Source organism: Panulirus ornatus, chromosome 34, assembly GCF_036320965.1.
Source record: "Panulirus ornatus isolate Po-2019 chromosome 34, ASM3632096v1, whole genome shotgun sequence".
NCBI classification, from domain to species: domain Eukaryota; kingdom Metazoa; phylum Arthropoda; class Malacostraca; order Decapoda; family Palinuridae; genus Panulirus; species Panulirus ornatus.
In genome coordinates, this window is record NC_092257.1 from 17,324,021 (window position 1) to 17,342,912 (window position 18,892).

Here is an 18,892-nt window from a genome sequence, read left to right on the forward strand (position 1 = left end):
ACCACGACCATAGACTAGCCTGATCACGACCATAGACTAACCTGACCAGGACCATGAACGACCCTGACCACGACCATAGACTAACCTGATCAAGACCATGAAAGACCAAGACAACAGCGGACCATGACCGAAGACCACCAGGCAGCAAGGGAACGAGGGGCACAACAGACCACCAAGCTGAAACAGACCAGGACCACGGAAGGGCACACACGGGCATCGTCCAGCGTGGGGAGGGTCAGGTATGTTGGCTGGGGCTATTGTGAGCCACAGTGTTCGGGAGGGTGGTGAGGGGTCTTCAGCCCACGCGGGGGAAAACCCTGGCAGCAGCATCCCCCCCAACCTCCATCGCTAGTATTGACCTTTGACCCGCGCCATAAATTGGCCGGCCAGCCTGGGTTTCCCTGAGGCGCTATCAATCAATTACCAGACCTTTGCTCAGGCCGAAGAATATTTACTACGTCAACATGCAAACACTTTCAAGCCTTTATTACGGTAAGATCGCCAGGTGCTGGAGGTCAACCTCAAGGTGATGTTCTACCGTAAGATCTCCAGGTGCTGGAGGTCAACCTCAAGGTGGTGTTTTACCGTAAGGTCTCTAGGTGCTGGAAAGTCAACCTCAAGGTGGTGTTCTACCGTAAGATCGCCAGGTGCTGGAGGTCAACCTCAAGGTGGTGTTCTACCGTAAGGTCTCTAGGTGCTGGAGGTCAACCTCAAGGTGGTGTTCTACCATAAGGTCTCCAGGTGCTAGAGGTCAACCTCAAGGTGGTGTTCTACCGTAAGATCTCCAGGTGCTGGAGGTCAACCTCAAGGTGGTGTTCTACCGTAAGGTCTCTAGGTGCTGGAGGTCAACCTCAAGGTGGTGTTCTACCGTCCTCCCTCCGTCATGTAGAGAGCCGTCAAGTTATATAAGACAGAGCCGATCATCAATCACTAAGTCATCCAATGAAACAATGAGGAGGAAAACCGTAATATTCTAGTGTAAACACACCGTTTGGACACACAATACATACGTATAGCTGTTGATGAAACGCTCGTTTGATAAAACTCCTGCGAAAATAATTCACGCTATTTCCTGGAGAGCCTCGCTCGCTCACCCCGGCCCTCCTACAGTTGTCGGGCTTCCTGAAGTCCCGCATCGAAATGAACGTATAAATACACATTAATTACCTTCTATAAATAACAAAAGGAACACTATTAAAACAGAGCCATCCAATCAGAGGTGGGGGGGGGGGGGCACACCGACACACGTGAGAGGGAGGGAGCGACCCCACCCCAACATGACACGGAGGACTTCGCTCACAACTCCGACGGTGAGGAACACTTGGCCAACACGACCACACGTTGATGGTCTGCATTCTGAGCAACAGCAGGGTTTAGTATGAGGTGATCGTCTACTGAACAACAGGGGGAAGGTGGTGACTGCTTTAATAGTGTCGTAGTGCTAATATTAACCCAGAAGGGCACCATACACCATTGCACTTCACTGCGTCACTCACTACAAACATATATACACACAAACACACTGACCCGAACTTCTGACCCGCGCCTGCATTGGAGCACTGCTCACGGATCGAGGGGGTGTTCCTCCTCCTCCTCCTCCTCCTCCCTTCACTACACAGGTCAGTCTAAATCAGTTAGCCTTGTCAACTCCCCCCCTCTCTAACCTCTCAACTTGTACCCCTTTCTCCTTGTTGCAAGGCTGCTCCTCTCTCTCTCTCTCTCTCTCTCTCTCTCTCTCTCTCTCTCTCTCTCTCTCTCTCTCTCTCTCTCTCTCTCTCTCTCTCTCTCTCTCATATCCTGTAACAGATCTGTCTTCTACACAGGAGAGATGACAGGTTGCGTGCCATCTCCTCCACCTCCTGCTCTGGGTAGGTCACGCAGCCCCCGACGGCTCAGCACCTCCAACTGATACGTTATGATCGTCGGCGATAAGAAGGGTTTGGCCCATACGGTGCATACTTCTTCCCTTCCACAGCCAGACTCGAGAGCTCTCGCACACGCGATGATTATTCTGTCACGTTTTCCTTTATGAAGCAGTTCTTTCTTTTTTTTTTGCGATATATTCCCCCGTCTGGTTCACCCTCGACCCGCACACCAGCACCCACGATCAGTGCCTTTGTTCTCGGGTGGAAAAAATAATCTACAGTACAATCGACCAATCAGTAAAGACAGCCTGAGCACAATCTGGGTGGTTTCCGTCGGTTATCCAATGGCGTCCTCTGCCATCAGGTTAGGATGCACATTTACCACCTCGAGCGCAACGGTACTACCCTTGAGTGCGTCGGTACGACCCTTAGGTATGATGACCTGACGTTAAGGATTGGGTCAAAGGCCAGACCATCGTGTCCAAGCGGGGGCATCATCACGCTCAAGAGGTTAACTATGGTAGAATTATTCCCTGGGTCGTGTGTCGTCAATGACAAGAGTGGTAGAGAGAGAGAGAGAGAGAGAGAGAGAGAGAGAGAGAGAGAGAGGAGAGGACCGCCCGCCACACAGTATGGACGCTGCCGCTGACCACGACCACCTCAGCCCAGCACTCAGCCGTAAGGGATGTAATACAAGCTCGACAAGGGCGGCTCGTGTCCAGGACTGTACACTACAGGTGGGGAGTTGAGCGTGTACACTGAGGCTGGGACGGGTCACATGACCGACCACTACCACCATGATGAGAACTTAAACTTCACCTTTCCTGAGAATCTGACCAGCCACGAACCCCACCTCCTCAAGCCCTAAGACATGCTATTCCTTCTAGACCTGAACTTCCATCCTCACATCACGAAGAACAGTAACAGGCAGTTGTCTAACTACCGGAGCGTGGAGTGCCGCGTCACGTGGCACAGTGCCGGGTGTCAGGAGTGGTTCATTGACACTTCCTCTAATGGAACTGGGTGCCAAGTGGAGGACAGTGCCTCGCACCGGCTTGATAAAGCACGGGCGGCCACTCGTGAGTGACGGGAATCCACTGGTCGAAACTCATCAATCAGGTTTAATGAAAATTCTATTTGTGCTCCCAACTGATCAATGGTCGAGCACTCCCAACACCATCCTGCACCAGAGTGATGGAGAAAGGATCCTTGGCAATCATGGCAGAGGACGAGAGGCGATGGGATCGCCATTCCAGGAACCAGGTGGCTAATGCCGGGACACCCACGGCCTTGCAGCCTTGCCACATGACCCGCTCGTCTGACTGCGTCCAGCTGTTGGTCTTGAGTTATGAGCCTCCCAGCAAGGGACACCAAACAGTGATATGTGTGTGTGTGTGTGTGTGTGTGTGTGTGTGTGGGAACTCTCCTTCAGCGGTCCCTCCTGTACAGAAGTCCTCAGGGCGAGCTGACCAACCAACGTCCTCCCTCACCCGCCCAACATATCGGTCACCTTCAAGACATCCGTCATACTGTGACACACGAGACCACCACGACCTAAAGAGATCCTAAGGTGACGACGGCACACAGTCCTCTCTCAGGAGGAACGGCTCCTCCGGGACTGACTTACCGCATCGCTCGAGAGGATCGTCGGACGAATTTACGGAATTAGTCACTGGAGGACGGCCAGGGAGCGCCATAAGGCAGGTACACCCCCAATCAAGTCAGCCAGTACATCGTCCTCTCGACGTACGTCATTCTGTCTGAAGCAGAGGTCACCTGGGCCGCGGGTGTGGCCAGGTGAATGAGAGTATGTGAGGAAGGGAATTGCAAGAATTATACTCAATCCTTCTTGCTCACCTGCAAGGTAATGATACACCGAAATCTTACCATTAATGAGGTAACGTGAAGGCCAGCCGGCCCACCATGATATAATAATGCCATGAATATCAGACCATCTGACACCAGCTTCCCTTGTGGACGGCCCCTCGCGGTCCGTGGCGTGTCACCACACGGTCCCGGCTGATGAAACTGTCGAAGCTGGAAGTTCCTTGACACCATGAAATCATGACCAGTTGCTTACCGCAACTTGTTACCGTGAAGCCCTCATGATGCATACAACACCGTGGGTCATCTCGGCTACTGTGTGCGTGTATGGGCGGGGAGGAGCATGGGTGATGGATCGGACAGTCCAGGTTCGAGCATGACTGGGGAAGCTCTGCCACTGCCACAGGTGAGAGGTATGGTGAGGACCTGAGGCTGGTGAGTGACTGAGAGGTATGTTGAAGGCCCTGGGGTAGTAACGGGATGGTTTATACTGAGGACCAAGGGGGAGTGGAAAGGAGGGGGAGGCGGGAAGAGTATAATCAGGATTTAGGGACAATAACAAGTAGGGGGAAGTGTGGATGGTCCAGCGACAAGGGGAGAGAGGTGGAGGCAAGGGGAAAAGGCGGAAGGGGATGGAAGGGGAGGTGAGGATGCGACATATGCACGTGTAAGTCCCCATCCCCCCCTCTTCAACCCCCCCAACCCCAACCCACACAAGGATGGCGGAGCGTGGGAACCCGCCGTGTGCATCACGTCCCCTAGGAATCGTTATTCAATACTGTAAATATAGGTCTCGAACCCTGGGTATCCGTGTTCCCCTGTTGCTACAAACTGGGCCAAACATAAACCAACAGAGTCAGTCACTCATGTGTTCCCACACGGCGCGGGGACAACCTTGGCGGAGTGGCTGGAGACGTCACCATCTCCATCTGCCTGGGAACCAAACCCCTATACTGGTTGACTACCAGTTCTCTCCAACCAGCCAGCCAGCCAGCCAGCCACGACCACCCCACGCTTGTTACAGACACATGATGGTAACTGCTCAATTGGCATAGATCATTACCACACCACCAGCACCGCCGACGTCAACATGAACAACAAAGATTAACCACAGCCTCAGCCCAGTACAACACCACATTAAGTGAAAATTTAGACCCCCGGCAGATGAGAGGGTGTAACTGCTACCACATGTGCTGTCTGAAAGATGAGCATGGGAGAGAGCCACGGTGCAGCACCCGCATTACTGAGCCGGGATGATGGTGGAGGAGGAGGAGGAGGCGATGGCGGTACCGGTGGTGGTAGCGACGGGGAAGGAATAGTGGTGGAGAAAGAGTGAGGAGTAGCGGTGGTGATGCTGGGGGAGGTGTCGAGAGGGGATGGAGTAGTGGTAGTTGTGGAGGGAGTGGTGTTGGTGGTGGAGAGAGAGAGGAGGAGGAGGGAGTGTTGGTAGTGGTATATTGGCGGAGGAGGAAGAAAGGGAGTAGTGTTGGAGAAGAGGGACTGGTGATGGAGATGGGCATTACAGACAAACCCATTTCAAAAGGCCAACTGCCACGTACAGAGAGACGGGTAATGAGTAACAGGAAAGATGGGGATAATAATAATAATAATAATAATAATAATAATAATAATAATAATAATAATAATAATAATAATAATACCGTGGTTATGATAATGTGGAGGAGGGGATGTTGGGAAGAGGGTACCTGGCACTAGGGTGAGGACGAGCCGAGCTAGTGCCACGGTCTGGCTACATGATACGTCACCTGCCACCCCACACCTCACTCCTCCCGAACCTGCCACCCCACACCCCAAACCTCCCTAACATAAAGCCGTCAGCAGTGAACAAAGCACAGACTGAATTTTCTTGAGACAGTGTGGTGAGACAAGATTTTATAGTGATAATCTATGGTACTGATAACACTGGCGTCCTAGGCACGGGTCTGATGTACACCGTGGGAGGCACAGGGAGGGTCCTGCATATCCTTTTACCTGCCACTTCACACAGTGCCAACGTATGCACACAACCATCTCTCCCTGGCGCCACCGCCCACACACAACCATCTCTCCCATGGTGCCACCGCCCACACACAACCATCTCTCTCATGGTGCCACCGCCCACACACAACCATCTCTCCCATGGTGCCACCGCCCACACACAACCATCTCTCCCATGGTGCCACATCCCACACTCAACCATCTTTCCCATGGTGCCACCGCCCACACACAACCATCTCTCCCATGGTGCCACCGCCCACACACAACCATCTCTCCCATGGTGCCACCTCCCACACTCAACCATCTTTCCCATGGTTTAGAGGACGAGAGTGAAAAAAAATCGCCTTCAGAGATATCAAGTATTTTCTTATATGCCTGTCAGAGATGCTTACTGAGGGAGAAGCCTGGGGACACACGACCCGCTGGGGGACACACGACCCACCGGAGGACACATGACCCAGCGGGATCATACGACCCACTGGGGATACACGACCCGCCGGGCATAATACACAGCGTCAGGGATTAAACTAATACACACGACTGAGAAACCTGATCAGTGAGCCTCAGTGTAGCTCTATAAGGGACATGGTATTGTGGCTCCTTTGTCTTGCTCTTCAACACATACCACTGGCATTGAGGCTCCCATGTCTTGCTCCTCAACACATACCACTGGCATTGAGGCTCCCGTGTCTTGCTCCTCAACACATACCACTGGCATTGAGGCTCCCGTGTCTTGCTCCTCAACACATACCACTGGCATTGAGGCTCCCGTGTCTTGCTCCTCAACACATACCACTGGCAGTGAGGCTTCCGTGTCTTGCTCCTCAACACATACCACTGGCAGTAATGTCCCTCCCGAACCCTGCTCCTCACCACATACCACTAGCACCGTGGTTCCAGAGTCTTGCTCCTCCCACACGTACCACAGTGCCTCTCCCACCCACATCACTCATCGCGGCACAACTCACGCATCCCAGTGGACAAACGGACCCGAGATAATAACTTTTCTGTATCACTGTTTATCCTCGCATGGCGATGAAGGCAACTGTCTCAACTCGAGAGAGAGGGGGAGACGGTGGCACGGAACATGACTTTAGTCTGTCGCAAGATGTCACGAGCCATCGTGAGGCGTCGGAGTTCGTGGTGTCACTTTATTTACCTTACTTGAGCGCCGTGGTAAGACCCTCTGAGTGTGACATCTGGGCCTCTGACCTGTCTCTCAAGTTCCAAGTCAAGTCAGGCCAGGTTATAATACCTAAAGGTCGAATCGTCCGTGCTCAAGGGTCGTACCGCCGTGTTCAAGGGTCGTACCGTCGTGCTCCAAGAGGGCAAGGCTACAGCGGACAGGAAGTCCCCCCACGAACTATTCTCTTAACAAAGACTAACTTTGACGACAGTAATGGTTGCTGTAACCTCCTGTGATGGCTGCTGTAACCTCCAGTATCGGGTATCGGGTAGAGGGAAGATCTGTAACTGAAACCCCCCGCCCGATACACCATGGTATATCTATGCCCCCAAGCTTACCTTAAATTACAGATATATTATGAAATCTTGTACAGACAACCATCTGGTGCACAACGCTACCACCACCACCACCACCACCACCACCACCACAAAAGTTATTTCTAGACGGTGTTTCTTGGCTGTGACGTCAGTTTAGCCACACATACGGGAACACTTGGAGGTGTGTGATACGCCTTCAGCCTGATCTCTGTGCCTCATTAACCACGAGCACATCTCATGCCCAATCCTCCTCAATGCTCCTGCGCCTTAGTATTATATATATATATATATATATATATATATATATATATATATATATATATATATATATATATATATATATATATATATATATATTCCTAATCCACGGGGAAATGAAACACTGTTAGTTCCCGAGTGCACTTTCGTGTAATAATCACATCATCAGGGGAGATACAAGAAAGAAATATGAGTCATTTGATATACAAGGAAGAGACGCAGCCCTCAAACAGCAAGGATTCGAACAGCCTATCATTTGTTTGCGAACTGGGTACGCCAACCACTAGGCCCAGCTTCAAAGCAAATGGCAGCGGGTTCGAATCCTCTCTGATGGAGGGTATTATGTATTCCATGAAAGCGTGCGCTCGTTTCAACCAATGCACTTTCCCCTTCCGATCACAGACACGTTCTCAGGTGATGATATAATGAGGCATCACAGTGCTCAGCGTATGTTTCCACTGCATGGACGGTGAAGGAAAGTACCATCTCAATAGCCAGGGTTCTAAGAATACTGAGGGGCTACGTCAGTCACTCGGGGGTATAATGTGGGGAGCAGAACACTCGCTGTGTAACACAGTCGACCTCACACCATACATGTCTTGCTGGAGAAACACACAACAGGCCAGGGTGAACACCGCAGGTGGCAGGGCAACACCCTGAGTGCCAGGGTGAGCACCACCTGGAACAGGGAAATACCCAGAATGCCAGCTTGAGCACCCCAGGTGGCAGGGCAACACCCTGAGTGTCAGGGTGAGCACCGTAGGTGACAGGGCAACACCCTGAGTGTCAGGGTGAGCACCCGAGGTGGCAGAGAAACACCCTGAGTGCCAGGGTGAGCACCACCTGTAACAGGGAAATACCCAGAGTGCCAGGGTGAGCACCACTGGTGGCAGGGCAACAGCCTGAGTGCTTGCGTAAGCCACACTGGTGGCAGGAAAGAGAATGCCAGGGTAAGCATCACCTGTAGCAGGGAAACACCCAGAATGCCAGGGTGAGCACCGCTGGTGGCAGGGCAACACCCTGAGTACCAGGGTGAGCACCCCACTGTGTAGAACATAGGGTGGCAGGGGAAACAATGTTGCCAGTATCACCATACACGTCAATCATGTTTTCTAATTGGTCCCCTAGCAAGCCATTAACGGGAGAAGGGGGAGGGAGTGAGGGAGAGGGAAAGAGGTATGGGGGAGAGGGCTGGGGTTGGGGGGTGAGGATAGAGGGTTGGGGTTGGAGGTGAGGATAGAGAGTTGGGGGCTGGAGGAGAGGACAGAGGTTTGGGGTTGGGGGTGAGGATACAGGGTTGAGGTTGGAGGTGAGGACTGAGGGTTAGGGTTGGAGGTGAGGATAGAGGGTTGGGGTTGGAGGTGAGGACAGAGGATATGATGAAGGTGAGAGATGGGGAGTAAGAGATATATGGGGAGACGAGGGAGGTGGTGGTGTGGTGGCAGCCACAGGTGTTGGAGCAGGGGAGTGTTCCCGCCACACCGCCAATTAGCCACACCTGGCCACTCCACCCCATCCCCGACACGCTCACCAAATACCCATTACGGCCGACTATATACGTCTAATACGTCAATATTTCTTTCTCTAAATTATCAAGCGACGTGAGAGTGGAGAAATCCACATCCGTCACGCAGGCCAAATACAGACCAGTGTCCCTACATCGAACTGATCTGTAAAACGTTGAGTTATCAATCACACGTCACTCCTGCTCTGTGTGTGTGTGTGTGTGTGTGTGTGTGTGTGTGTGTGTGTGTGTGTGTGTGTGTGTGTCTGGCTAGACAACGCCCTGGCCCAGGGACACCCCCGACCCGTCGTAAACGTGTTGCCCACTAATAACATGGAACGTCCACGTCCATCGCTGCGGTGTGGCTCGCGTATTCAGGTATGACAGCGTTACCCGCCCACATCCTCCAAACTGCTTGCCCCATCACGAGGGGAAAGCCTTGTTACTTTTAAAACAGTGTCGCAGGGTTCTGCTGTCGGCGACGGAGCAAGACTCCTAACAAGTGAACAGCCAGGCTCATTTTTTTCTCATCAGTAGTGTACGAGGTGACCCCTTCCTCCCTGCGTGGACATGACAGTGCTGGCAGGAAGCTCTGCGCCCGCGTCTTGTTCGCTAACTCTCGTCCCCAGCTGCTGTCAACACCCCTGGTCCACTCAAGACATTACATGGCCACCTTACAGTCCAGCGAACACATAACTGTACTGATATCATTCCACTGTGCAAACGTACGGGAGGTTATCTCTCTGCCATCATGGCTCCAAGCGAAGGATGAAGAAGGGGTGAACACCACTGGGAAGGGAGAGACAACATCAGCGAAGAGTGAGGAGGTCTTAAACCATGGATCGTCAGCGCTCTCCCTCCGGGAGATATGTTGTCAAAGCCGAGCATGATGCGAGGGACACTCTGCTCCTGATGTGTCTAGCAGCATGCCCACAACTCCCACACCCTCACCATCCCACATGATCCCCCCCTTTAATAAATTCTTTATAATACGAAGCATCAACTGGAGCTGATGTACTACCCCCTAGATACATATACCCACGAACGTTTTAAGATGTGTATGGAGGCACCGGGAGCACTTGGCCAGCCGAGACTGGGTACTCTACCCAGCTCCCGGTGTCATAGTAAAACCTTCAGGCCTCATGGGGTTGGAGACACCGTCGCCATACCCGGGCAGTCCCCCTGTAGCTACCTTTTACAGTCGTGCGCCAACGCCGTCGGAGGAACGCCACCAGCACCACCACCTTCCTCCAGCCCACGCGTGACAATTGTGTGGAAGGACACCGTAGGAAAATACGTTGCCATCAAACATACACCAAGTGCATTGTGAGGTGAGGGGCGACGCTCATCTTTCCTGACTGGAGAACGTGACTAAGCCACAGCTGCTCCGCCTTGTCTTCACGGCTTTACTTGTAGCCAGCCATGACGAGATAACCAAGGCTCGAAATCCGGGCGACATCTGTCACACGAAAACCTTGGATTCACCGACGTGATAGCACCGCTGCTTTTGACGGTGATGATCCATAAGATCGATGGTCCAGCAGATAAATCCCATCTGGATGACCCCTAAGGCCATCCAGCTAAAAGGACGTATTGTGGGGAGTCTCCAGGGACCGGAGTACAGAGGCCCCTGCTTCCTCGTAGTAACACTGGCGCCATGACTAGGGCCAGGCCACAACACAAACAACTTGCCTCGTCATTATGGTGGCCTGTAATACACCCGGAGCTGTAATACACCGCCTCTCCCTCCCTCCTCCTCCTCCTCCTCCTCCAACCTACACGACACGCAGGACAAACACCGTCATCCGAGACCCCAGCATGGATCGGAGTCATACACACGATAGACGACCCCATCTTCACTCGGTATCAAAGTCTCGCTGAATTCGAGCATCTCTTTGTCGAGTTGATGTTCGACGCTGCCCTCTCACGTCTTGCAGGATACACACACACACACACACACACACACACACACACACACACACACCCGTCTCTCACGTCTTGCAGGACATACACACACACACCCCGTCTCTCACGTCTTGCAGAACATACACACATACACCCCGTCTCTAGGTGTTGTAGGACATGCACACACATCTCTATCTCTCACGTCTTGCAAGACACACACACACACACACACACACACACACACACACACACATCCCCGTCTCTCACGTCTTGCAGGACATACACACACACATCCCCGTCTCTCACGTCTTGCAGGATATACACACACACCCCCCTTCTCTCAAGTCTTGCAGGACATACACACACACCTCCCGTCTCTCACGTCTTGCAGGACATACACACACACCTCCCGTCTCTCACGTCTTGCAGGACATACACACACCTCCCGTCTCTCACGTCTTGCAGGACATACACACACACCCCCCGTCTCTCACGTCTTGCAAGACACACACACACACACACACATACCCGTCCCTCTAAAGCTGCTGGGTACCAGTTACTCAACACGATGGTCTGAGGGGAGTGCCGTAGCGACAGTTCTCCTGGTCTCTTTCTGGATATTCCAATAAAGGACTTGAACGTAATCGTTCATCATGTGACCATCTGTCTCGCCACACTCTCGCAAGTCCGTACGCCACACACTGACCCCACACAACAGGTTGACATTTTCAAACCGTCGCGTTGTACGGTATAATTTTTTTCTATCCAAAAATGCCAAAAAAAAGTTTGTGGGGAGCCTTCGTTGCCTGCCAATAATAGTCTTGGTATGACATACTCGTCCCCTCACTCTTACGAGAGATTAATAGACTCTGTAACACCTGGACGCTGAGGCCCTCTCTGCTCTCAACACTCTGGGCAACACGAGCAGGACGTCTGCCTCAAAACTACGGACCAACGCTGACCTCCGTCATCCACCAGTCCACCCAACATCTGTGATTAAAACTGGATCGTACAGACAGTATACCTTTTCCCTTCATCCCCAACTAGGCAACCCTTGCTATCCACGCTACAGTACGTACATTACGCTTCACTCCACTCCATCCCTCACTATCCCCCTTAAATATACTAAAATATACGGCAAGGGGAAAAAAAAGCACCCACTGCACCCCGTAAAAACTTGGGCGGGGTTGGGTTGCCTTGAAAAACCCGGGGCGCTCTCGGGCCTGACGCCTGATGATAGCTAAATGAGGTCTCATTCTCCCTAATTATGCAGTAGTTAGTTCCATTAGAAACTTCAGTAAGAAGTAGTACTATAATGAGTGCGGCCCCTCATAATGGTCGTCAGTAGTCAGACCCGTACAATACTTGGGGAATGGGGTCCCTCCCACCTCGACTGGCATGCCTAACCGCGTCTCCAACGTAACCCTGAGAGACAGTATCCCCAATATATCAACATTACATTGATGATTATGTCTCTGATCTGAACGTCTTGTGTATATGCGATGTTAGGGGGTTAGAGCAACAGTCTCCCGCGTTAGCGAGGTAGCGCAAGGAAACAGACGAAAGAATGGCCCAACCCACCCACATACACATGTATATACATACACGTCCACACACACAAAATATATATACCTATACATCTCAACATATACATATATATACACACAGACATATACATATATATATATATACATGTACATAATTCATACTGTGTGTGTGTGTGTGTGTGTGTGTGTGTGTGTGTGTGTTAGAGACTTAGAGACACAGTATAAAGTGGAAACATCTGTTTTTTTTTATACGCATTATAATTCCAGACACAGTGGCGTTTACCCTGATGCGTAACATTTGCATATGAACAGAGTGGAAGTTATGTGGCGAGGGAGGGAGGGAGGAAGGGTGGGTGTGCGGGCAGCAGAGTGAGGCACGGCTGCTCGAGTGAGGCAGCAGCACGGCTGTGTGAGGATAGCAGGGGCGTGACTGTGTTGGTTCGTGTGCTAGGTGGATCAAGCGTGTGGCTTGCTACGGTATGACTCAAGTGAGAGGAGAGGCCTCGCGAGCGTACCTTGACACCAGCTGAACACGAACGTAAGTAGTCAGTGTTCTGAAGACACACACACACACACACACACACACACACACACACACACACACACACACACACACACAGTGGCTCCTATAATATATCAGTGAACTGCTAACTCTCGTATTGTCTATAACTATAACCTGGCTGATTTCTGCTGAGGACGCCTCCTCCTTCACCTGGACACTTGGGAGTATCGTGATATAGAAGCTGTGTTTATTTATGACTAATACACTTAATTCCTGCCACACCGTTTCTCCTGTCACTCCAACAGCAATACATAAAATTGATAGCCACACACCACATAAGGCCAAGCGGTAAGGTAAGGTAACATCATTAACCGATCCTTATCATTATCATCATTGTTAACTGTGCTACGTCCTGAAGCACCTCCAGCATCAGCGAGATACACTGGTGACTGATATAATGTTTAATCTCTCACATTAGAGATATTTAACAATGTTTTAATCTCTAACATTTGAGTAATTTACCAATGTTTAATCCCTGACATTTGAGATATTTACGTTGATCTCTAATATTAGAGATTCTACTGGATTAATCTCTAACATCAGAAACAAATGACAACGTTCAATCACAAAAACACGAGATTTTTACGACTCTGAAAAGGAAAGACATGAATTCATATTCCACCATGAGAAGAATGTGTGGTGGCATGTGACTCACCCATGAGGTCATGCACACTAACTCCCTGACGCGGGTGACAGACCAACAACACTCACCTCGTCCTCTTCTTCCTCATCCAGCAGGTCGTCCTCGGAGCCGTCGTCCGAGCCCTCGACGGGGTCGTAGTCGGAGTCGAGGAAGATGTTGGAGGCAGCCGAGGAGCTCCTCTCGATCACGAAGTAGGGCGAGCCGTCCATGGCTCCTGACGAAGTCCTCGTACCACAGTGGCCACACTACTCACTCACTCATCCTCCAACACACACACACACACACACTGACTTACTCAAGTCCAAGTATTGTGGTCATATCGCACGGCAGTAACTCCCAAAATGTCAAGTGAAACTGGTAGTGTTTTCCACGTCGAAGTGTCACAAGAGATTAGCTGAGAACTGGTGCGGTTCTGATTCTCACAATCCACACTTAAAGTTGCCTTTTCTTCCGGTTATGTTCACATGACTAAGAGCGTTTCCAGGTTGAGGAAGATGGCTTCTCAAACACCGTCTTTTTCTTTTTCCAGTCATCCGTTTGAGGGACGATTCGTTCTCCCAGGGTAGGAAGTGTTTCTTTCTGTGGTGTAGCGGGTATGGATGAGGTCAGCGTGTTCATCAAGCAAGCAGTTGGCCAACGTCAACTGACGCCCCCCTGGGATGCGTCATGTCCCCGTGTCCCTGACCTCTCCATAACTCTCACTTAACATCATCATTCCACCCGGGGAATTCACATGAACACCCGAAGCACGTAAGTCACTTGTGATTTTCTATATTTAATCTGAAACGAAAGACGAGCGATCGTGAGCGACGTGTGAAACGTACTGAAAAACACTCTAAAAAAAAACCCTGAGCACTGTGATCACATCCTGGGGCAGTTGTCCAGGATCTGGAACCTGGCGACCGTAGCTACTGTCACAGATCAACACGATAACCCAGCAGGAGCCCTTGTGATGGCCGGCTTAGTGGTGCGGCTGACTGAAGCAGCAGGACCCGTAGCAGTGGGTGATACAGCCGAAGGAGGAGGAGGAGGAGGAGGAGGAGGAGGAGGAGGATTGGTATGCCGAGGCGGGTGGCCTGCCTCACGGATGTGGACGCACCACTCCACCAGTGCCAACAACAGCACCCGTCCTACTGGTCTGCCACAGCAGCCACCACAAGCCCCACCACCATGTCACCAGCACATCACATACCACTAACCGCTGATAAGGTCCAATGATGGGCAGGAGGCTGGCCCCGAGGGTGGAGTACGGGCGCAGGGTGGAGGCTCGTCCCGTGGGTGGAGTGGGTGTGGATGCTGGTATCGAGGGTAGAGTAATGGATAACGCATTATCCTAGTGTGAGGTACGCGGAGAGGTAGGATGTGTGGATGATGGTGCGGAGGGAAGGAGAGAAGTGAGGTGATGGAGGTGACGGGAGTAGTCCAAAGGTGTAGACATACCAGTGCAGAGGGAGTTACCTCAACAGGGATGACGGAGGGAGGGAGGGAGAGAAAGAGAGAGAGAGAGCCTGGCTCCCACGCGGCCCAGTGCCACATCCGTGTGTCTGCAGCCTTCACCACACCACTGGCCACGAGAGGCAGCCTACCCACAATGCCTGCCCCCTTCCCACCCCGGCCCACGCATCGTGCTCAACATTAACCCAGTACTGAACACACAACCTTCAGCCCCGCATTAAATATTCTCACTGACAACCACCACCAATCTCTCGACCCACCAGCTCTGGCGTACAAGGCACACTCTCCACTGTACACAAAAGACGTCCACTGGAAAAACTGGTGATGTCTGAGTAGCACCCACTGATAACATGTTTCCCACGTAATAGAACTTGCATAAATAACTTCTACAGTGTGTAAACGCATATAAAGTATATATATATATATATATATATATATATATATATATATATATATATATATATATATATATATATATATAATGTGCGTGTATCGTGTTACAGGACTCCGCCTGCTCGAGGATACACCGCAAGTGAAAAATCAACTTCGACAGTTCTTTAGAGCACAGTCTCGTCAAGGAACTTATCACTCCAAAAGGAGCCTCCTTTTCCCTGCTGCTGGAAGCAGCGCAGCCTTGGGTTGCAGGAGCGTTCAGAAAGGCCCTGGGAATCATCGGGACTCTCTCGTGGAAACTGGTCCTCGGGTAGTTATAAACAGAGAGAAGTGTGTGTGTTCGGGAGGGAGTTTTACACTCGTGTTGCCACGCCTCTTGACCTTGTATATGTCAAGAGGCATACACATACACACACCCAAGCCTAAGCCAGGTAAGCATTTCTCGACAAGCCCCAAGGGAAGGACGAACACCTGTGTTGGCTGTGGGCCGACGGGCGCACCAAAGATTCGAGCGGGCTCGAACGTGAATCATGGTCAGCAACGATAACCACCAGGGCGTGCTAGCACGTGAGTGCGAGTGAGGCAAGACGTGTTAACATCCACCGCTCAAGTGGGGGTTACAGCACGTATCATCGCCAGTGGACGAAAAGGAATACAGTCTCGTCGAGGAACACTTCTTTCTTAAAGGAGTCTATCATTTCCCTGCTCCGTATTGGAGAGCACAGGCTCGAAGCGGCGAGAGCCCCATTAAAGGGAGTCCTAAGGTTGTATAATTCTATAATCATACATTACAATGAGAGATGTGCGGATGTCGTGAGCACGGAGAGGGGTTGGCATCGCCTCTAGCAGCGGCCATGGAGGTGGTGCCATGAAAAGACGTTGGCCCTCCCGCCAGGGAACACCAACACGCGAATCGATGAGAGGACGCAGGATGCTGCTGCTGCTGTCTGGGTCCTGCAGGGATGCTGCCTTCCTGCTGAAGATGCCTGTCAAGTGATCCTCCGTCGATCGCAGGATTACAGGAGCGGACTCGCAAGCACCAGGACTCGACGTACGGGAGACCGTACTGCGTCTGTTTATCGTCTTGACGCGAAGGTTTTTCCGTGACCCTCTTGCGCACGACGCGTCGGTATGATCCTCAGTGCGACGCGTCGGTATGACCCTCAGCACGATGCGTCGGTATGACCCTCAGTGCGACGCGTCGGTATGACCCTCAGCACGACGCGTCGATAAAACCCTCTTACGCACGACGCGTCGGTATAACCCTCTTGCGCAGGAAGCGTCGGCACGACCCTCAGCCCGACGCGTCGGTATGATCCTCAGCACGAGGCGTTGGTACGACCATTAGTACGACGCGTCGGCATGACCCTCTGGACGACGCATCGGTATAACCCTCAGTACGACGCTTCGGTATGACTCTTAGAACGACGCGTTGGTACAACCCTTACTACGACGCGTCGGTGCGACCCTCAGCACGACGCGTTGGTACAACCCTTACTACGACGCGTCGGTGCGACCCTCAGCACGACGCGTTGGTACGACCCTTACAACGACGTGTCGGTGCGACCCTCAGTATGACGCGTTGGTACGACCCTTAGTACGACGCGTCGGTACGATCCTCAGCACGACGCGTCGGTATGACCCTCGAGCACGGCGGTATGATAACTCCTTGGGCAGGAGTGTACGGTCCTTGGCAATGATTAAGCTGGTGTGTGACGCAGTCTTTAAGAGTCAGGCCAAAGACCAAACCATCAAACCGTATGATAGCCACACCATCAGCTGCCACACCAGTAGGAATGTGGCCCGTATGATTACCACACCACATGCTGCCACACCAGTAGGAGTATGGCCCCGCATGATTGCCACACCAGTAGCAATGATGGCCACACCACAACCTCACGGTATGCCACACCATCTCTGAGGCCACACCAACAGATTAACAAACACCTCCCCCAGTGACGCATCTGCTGCTGCACTATATCACGTGTAGTATGTACCGTATCATATGACATCCGTTACCATGTCTCGTGGCAGCCGTACCGTATCATATGACAGCAGTACCTCAACAAGTGTCGGTTGTACCGTATGCTGAGTCCTCAGCACCGCCCAGGATGGTCAGGTTTACGCCCGTCTTCCTCCCCCACCACCTCAACCACCCTATCACACACACCACGGCCACCGCACCACCACACAACGCCGCTTCCGCACCACTACGCCACCATACAACACCGCTTGCGCACCACCACCTCACCACACAACACCACGGCCACCGCACCATTTCACGCCACCACCTCCACCGCAGTACACTATCACCACAACCCCATTAACTTCCCCCAAACCATACACCACCTTAACACCACACAACATTTCTACCACATGACACACCACCATGCACCGGACACCTTTACCACAACCATCATCACAACACACACACACACACACACACTCTACCACGTCCTCACGAACAAAAAGAACCTTTTACCTGCAGCAAACATCCAAATGGAACTTCCAAACGTGAATTAATAACATAATGACAATCAACTGTTAATGTAAGAGAATAAGTGAGTTTGTGGATTGGCTCTGGAGCCAGCGGCGGTGGTGGTGGTGTAAGGGTGTGGCTTGGGAGCCAGTGTGAGGTGGTGGTGGTGCAAGGGTGTGGCTCTGGAGCGTGTGAGGTGGTGGTGGTGCAGGGGTGTGGCTCGGGAGCCAGTGTGAGGTGGTGGTGGTGCAGGGGTGTAGCTCTGGAGCCAGTGTGAGGTGGTGGTGAAGCAAGGGTGTAGCTCTGGAGCCAGTGTGAGGTGGTGGTGGTGCAAGGGTGTGGCTCTGGAGCCAGTGTGAGGTGGTGGTGGTGCAAGGGTGTAGCTCTGGAGTCAGTATGAGGTGGTGGAGGTACTACAGGACAGTATCTACAACACAGTGCACAACTGGCCTCCTCCACACATCAGTAAGGACATCATTTACATGTAAAGCAGCATCATAAGAGGGACCAGACCTCTTCCTCCCTGATATCTATCCTCCTCCACGTCTACCAAACGACCTCAGCACATCCCCACCATCATACCACACCATCAGAACCCCACCCATAGCTGCATACTGCGCCACCACCACCTAAGCCACGGATACACACCACCACTATCACCCCAGCCATAGCTACCCAAACCACCACCATCTTCCTAGATACAGGTGCAAACCACCACCACCACCCTAACCACAGCTACACACCACCACCACCCCAGCCACAGCTACCCACACCACCACAATCCACTGAGACCTTGTTGCCTCTACAGAGAGATTGGAGTAGGGTCAGCGGGGAGCCATGGAGCGAGGCAAGCGTAGCGTAGTGATTCACAAGAGATGGGTGAATGAATGCCTCCTGCTGTGTGGGCGTACAGAGGCTGCACAGTCCCAGGCTAAGTCAGAGGCACCACCTACCAC

The 18,892-nt window shown here is 52.1% G+C and overlaps 2 protein-coding genes across 7 annotated transcripts in view; one reads left to right on the forward strand and one right to left on the reverse strand.

Moving 5' to 3' along the window:
* The window catches only part of pico (ras-associated and pleckstrin homology domains-containing protein pico), a 308,846-nt gene that overhangs the window by 147,477 nt on the left and 142,477 nt on the right, over positions 1-18,892 (reverse strand). The window lies entirely within an intron of this gene.
* Positions 16,870-18,892, forward strand: part of LOC139759706 (uncharacterized) — a 12,647-nt gene continuing 10,624 nt past the window's right edge. The window contains exons 1-2 of the mRNA XM_071682102.1: positions 16,870-17,042; positions 17,135-17,358. Coding sequence (XP_071538203.1) covers positions 16,870-17,042; positions 17,135-17,358 — 397 coding nt within the window. The remainder of the gene's footprint in view (positions 17,043-17,134; positions 17,359-18,892) is intronic.